Below are 3,496 nucleotides of genomic sequence, written 5' to 3'. Positions count from 1 at the left end.
TTTTGTCCCAGCGCCAAATAAAAGTCATCCCCAAAATTTTCGTCCCAGCTCCAAATTAGAGTCATCCCCAAAATCCCTAACCCCCACCGCACTCTCAAATCCCTAACCCCCTCGACTTCGCCTCATCCGACCCGGTCGAAGTCCGACTGCTGCCGCTGGCCAACGCACCTCATCTTCGCCTCATCTTCGTTCGCCAGGGCCCCCCTCATCTTCGCCGTGGGCCATCGTACCCCCTCCGCCTCCCTCATCTTCGCTGACGCTCCTCCTCCTCCATCGTTTCCATCAGTTATATTCAGAAACTGAATACGAGGTATACACAAAACCCCTCAAAGTTCCCCTTTTACAGCCTCAGTCCTTTACCCAGCTCTTACAAGAATTCCCTGGCCAATTCTAGCGTAAGATCCATGCCCCTCAGAATCTTTAAGCACCCATTCCCCCTCCTTCTCCTGCCAAGCACATTAAGGCCTTTATTGCGCGCCGCCACGGCTCGGTGAAGAACAATGAGGCTTCCATCCCCCAGGGGAGCGAGGTTGAGTTGGGCTTTGATAAGACTTTTGGCTTCTCGAAGCAGTTTTTCTCAAAGTACGAGCTTGGTGAAGAGGTTGGGAGAGGACATTTTGGGTATACTTGCACAGCCAAGTCTAAGAAGGGAGAGATGAAGGGGGAGGAGGTGGCAATCAAGGTCATTCTCAAAGCAAAGGTTTGTCCCTCTCCGGAATAAGATCTGGTGTGGATTCAGATCTCATAATATTGTGTCAATAGCACCAATATAATCAGATCCGATATGCTGCTTTATTACTGTTTTCTTTTACATTGTCATCCATTTGTTGTAGATTATAGTTCCTTATTTTCATTATGTAGCTGTTAAGGAAAAATATCTCAATTGATAGCTCTTACATCACAATCTTCCTCATAACCTTGAGTTGCTGAGTATTGCAATTTATTTTTTCTTCCTATTTTTTGTTCCTACATAGAAAGTTGCGGTAGACAGATCCAACAAACTTAAGATGGGGATGCATCTGATGAGTCGATGGACATCACAGCTATAGCAAGAATGAGAAAGTTCAGAGCAATGAACAAGCTTAAGAAAGTAGCCTTGAAGTTGAAGGTGACTGATACTCATCCATTGTTTTTACCAAAAGTTTACCATTCAGAATTTATTTATTAACAATGGAGTATTGTACCCGGGCGATATGGACGGCCGACTGTGGTACTGTCAACATATCCTAATGTTTTTGTATTTGCATGGCTTAACATTTTTCACACATTAGGAATTTAGAAAAACTGTAGTAGTTGTTCTCAGGCATCTATTCAACCTGGTGGAACAGTTACATTTGAGCATCGAAACATCAAAGGGCAAAACAGGTCCATTGTGGGTTCTGTGACATCTAGCAATCTCCTCAATCCTCAGGTAACACACATCATTATGCACTAGAACATCCTAGATTTGCAATATTTATATGTATGTATAAATGTTCTGTATACTCGAATTACATACAAGAGAATCCTAAATCTTGCAGTATATGTTTATTTGGGAAATATGGTTTGATTTGAGCTGAACATCCACTATCTAAGAGGTTTTGTCAAAATGCACTAGGCAACATGTTTCCTTTATAAATTAATGAGCCAATTGTATGTTAACCTTATACATATTGGAGAATGGGTGGTTCGCGGGGCGTGCATGTTAAACACTTTTCTTCTTTTTCACACTAGCAATTTGTTGTAGAGTTTACAGATTAGAAGCATCTGGGATATCATACTGCATATGTGGACATTCTGCTTACTTTACATAAGTTTAAGGATTTTAAATTACAGCTATAGTCTGGTGAAGTTTACAAGTTTGATTTGGGATTAATCTTTGGATGATAATTAAAGGATAAGGGAATCAGTTGCGTAGGGATTTAACAAGAAAGCTAGAGAATTTCAGTTAACAAGCGCTTTTTCATTTTTACTAGTGTTGTAATTGTGCATTTGTTCTTGCTAACAGTTTGTTTGCCCTCTTATTTGCTTGTTTAGGATGATCTATCTTTCAAGCTTGAGTATGTGCATCCTTACTTGGATGGCGTGTATAATCCTCGCAACAGAACATTTCGCACTAGCTGCTTTAACAGCCGCAAGATGAGTCCTGTCTTCACTGGTGGGCCTGGGGTTGATGAAGTTCCACCTGTATGGATTGACAGAGTAGGGCTCAAAGCCAATATAACAGAGGTAGATGTTAAAGTTTTTTTCAGAATGACAGAATCCTATGCTACTGCTCTAAGGTTCCAATAGTATAAATATGTTATCCTGATGATATGTATATGCATTTCACAGAGCTTCACTCGTCAGAGCAAATTCACTTATGGACTCGTAATGGAAGAGATCACGACACGTGATGAGACCAGTACCGTGTGCACTAATGGTGCTCGGCAATTGCCTACTGGTGCTTTGAGCATGGATGGACCTCCAACAACCTTGAGTGGTACTGGTGTTGATCGTATGGCATTTGCACAAGCAAACATTACTCGTGACAACACAAAGTTTGTCAATAGTGCAATTGTTGGTGAAAGGAATGTGTTTCAGGTATCATGTCCTCTTACTGATCGTTGCTTCCAGTTTTATAGAACTGTTAACTGCAATTCTTCATATGCATCACTGTTGTCAGAGGTTCCAATGCCTATTTATCAATTGATTTTCCTACTTCAAGACAATTGACAATCGGAATTGCATGACATAAACTATTTTTCACCTATTTACTTAATGGAATTAGCTGGCCAATATAAGCCATTGGATAGTTGCAAATGATTAAAAAAAAGCCAACTTCAATGTGATATTGTGTAATAAGCATGTTACTAGTGTTTTTTTTCCCCACAGGCGTTATTTAGGAACATCTACCCTTAGGAATGCCTGTAAGAATGGATATCTTAGCATATCATTTTAATAATATTTATGCATCTTATGTGATTCTTATTTATTTTTTTGTTTTGCTTCTCTCCAATAATCACATATATCATATATCTTGATTGTCTATATTTTCTAAATTGCAGCTAGATCAAGGCCTGGGAATTGGTACCAATTTCCCATTCTTCAACCATCGTCAGCTCACACTAACCAGATTCACTCTTGGAGGACCTAATTCTGTGCGGGGATACAATATGGGTGAGTTGAGTGCGTGTAGGAATATTCTTGAGATATTGTGTATGTATATGTTTTCGATTTCATTGTGAGATGTTGAGAAATCATTGTGTGAGATGTGTATATTAAATGTAAGCAGAATAATATTGGATATAAACACCGTTTGAGACATTTTTTTGTATGTATATGTTTTTGATTTCATTGTGAGATATTGAGAAATCATTGTGTGAGATGCGTATATTAAATGTAAACAGGTAGATAAATAAAACAATCAACATTAAAAAAAATGCTAAAAATCAACAGGCCAAACAGTTGAAACTGTTTGGGCAAATTTTTGTCCAAACGGTTTCCACCGTTTGGGCAGTTTTTACATCCCAAACGG

General features: G+C 39.3%; 1 protein-coding gene across 1 annotated transcript; it reads left to right on the top strand.

Moving 5' to 3' along the window:
- Window positions 1,016-3,221, top strand: LOC109843254 (protein TOC75-3, chloroplastic-like). Its single transcript, XM_020412185.1, has 5 exons — window positions 1,016-1,108; window positions 1,304-1,411; window positions 2,017-2,208; window positions 2,314-2,562; window positions 3,027-3,221. The coding sequence occupies exons 1-5, from the start codon at window positions 1,031-1,033 to the stop codon at window positions 3,204-3,206; spliced, it is 807 nt and encodes a 268-aa protein (XP_020267774.1). The 5' UTR covers window positions 1,016-1,030; the 3' UTR covers window positions 3,207-3,221.

The sequence above is a fragment of the Asparagus officinalis genome, chromosome 1 (assembly GCF_001876935.1).
Source record: "Asparagus officinalis chromosome 1, Aspof.V1, whole genome shotgun sequence".
Classification (NCBI taxonomy): Eukaryota; Viridiplantae; Streptophyta; class Magnoliopsida; order Asparagales; family Asparagaceae; genus Asparagus; species Asparagus officinalis.
The sequence above is the reverse complement of the archived record's forward strand: the minus strand, read 5'-3'. Positions and strand labels throughout refer to the sequence as shown.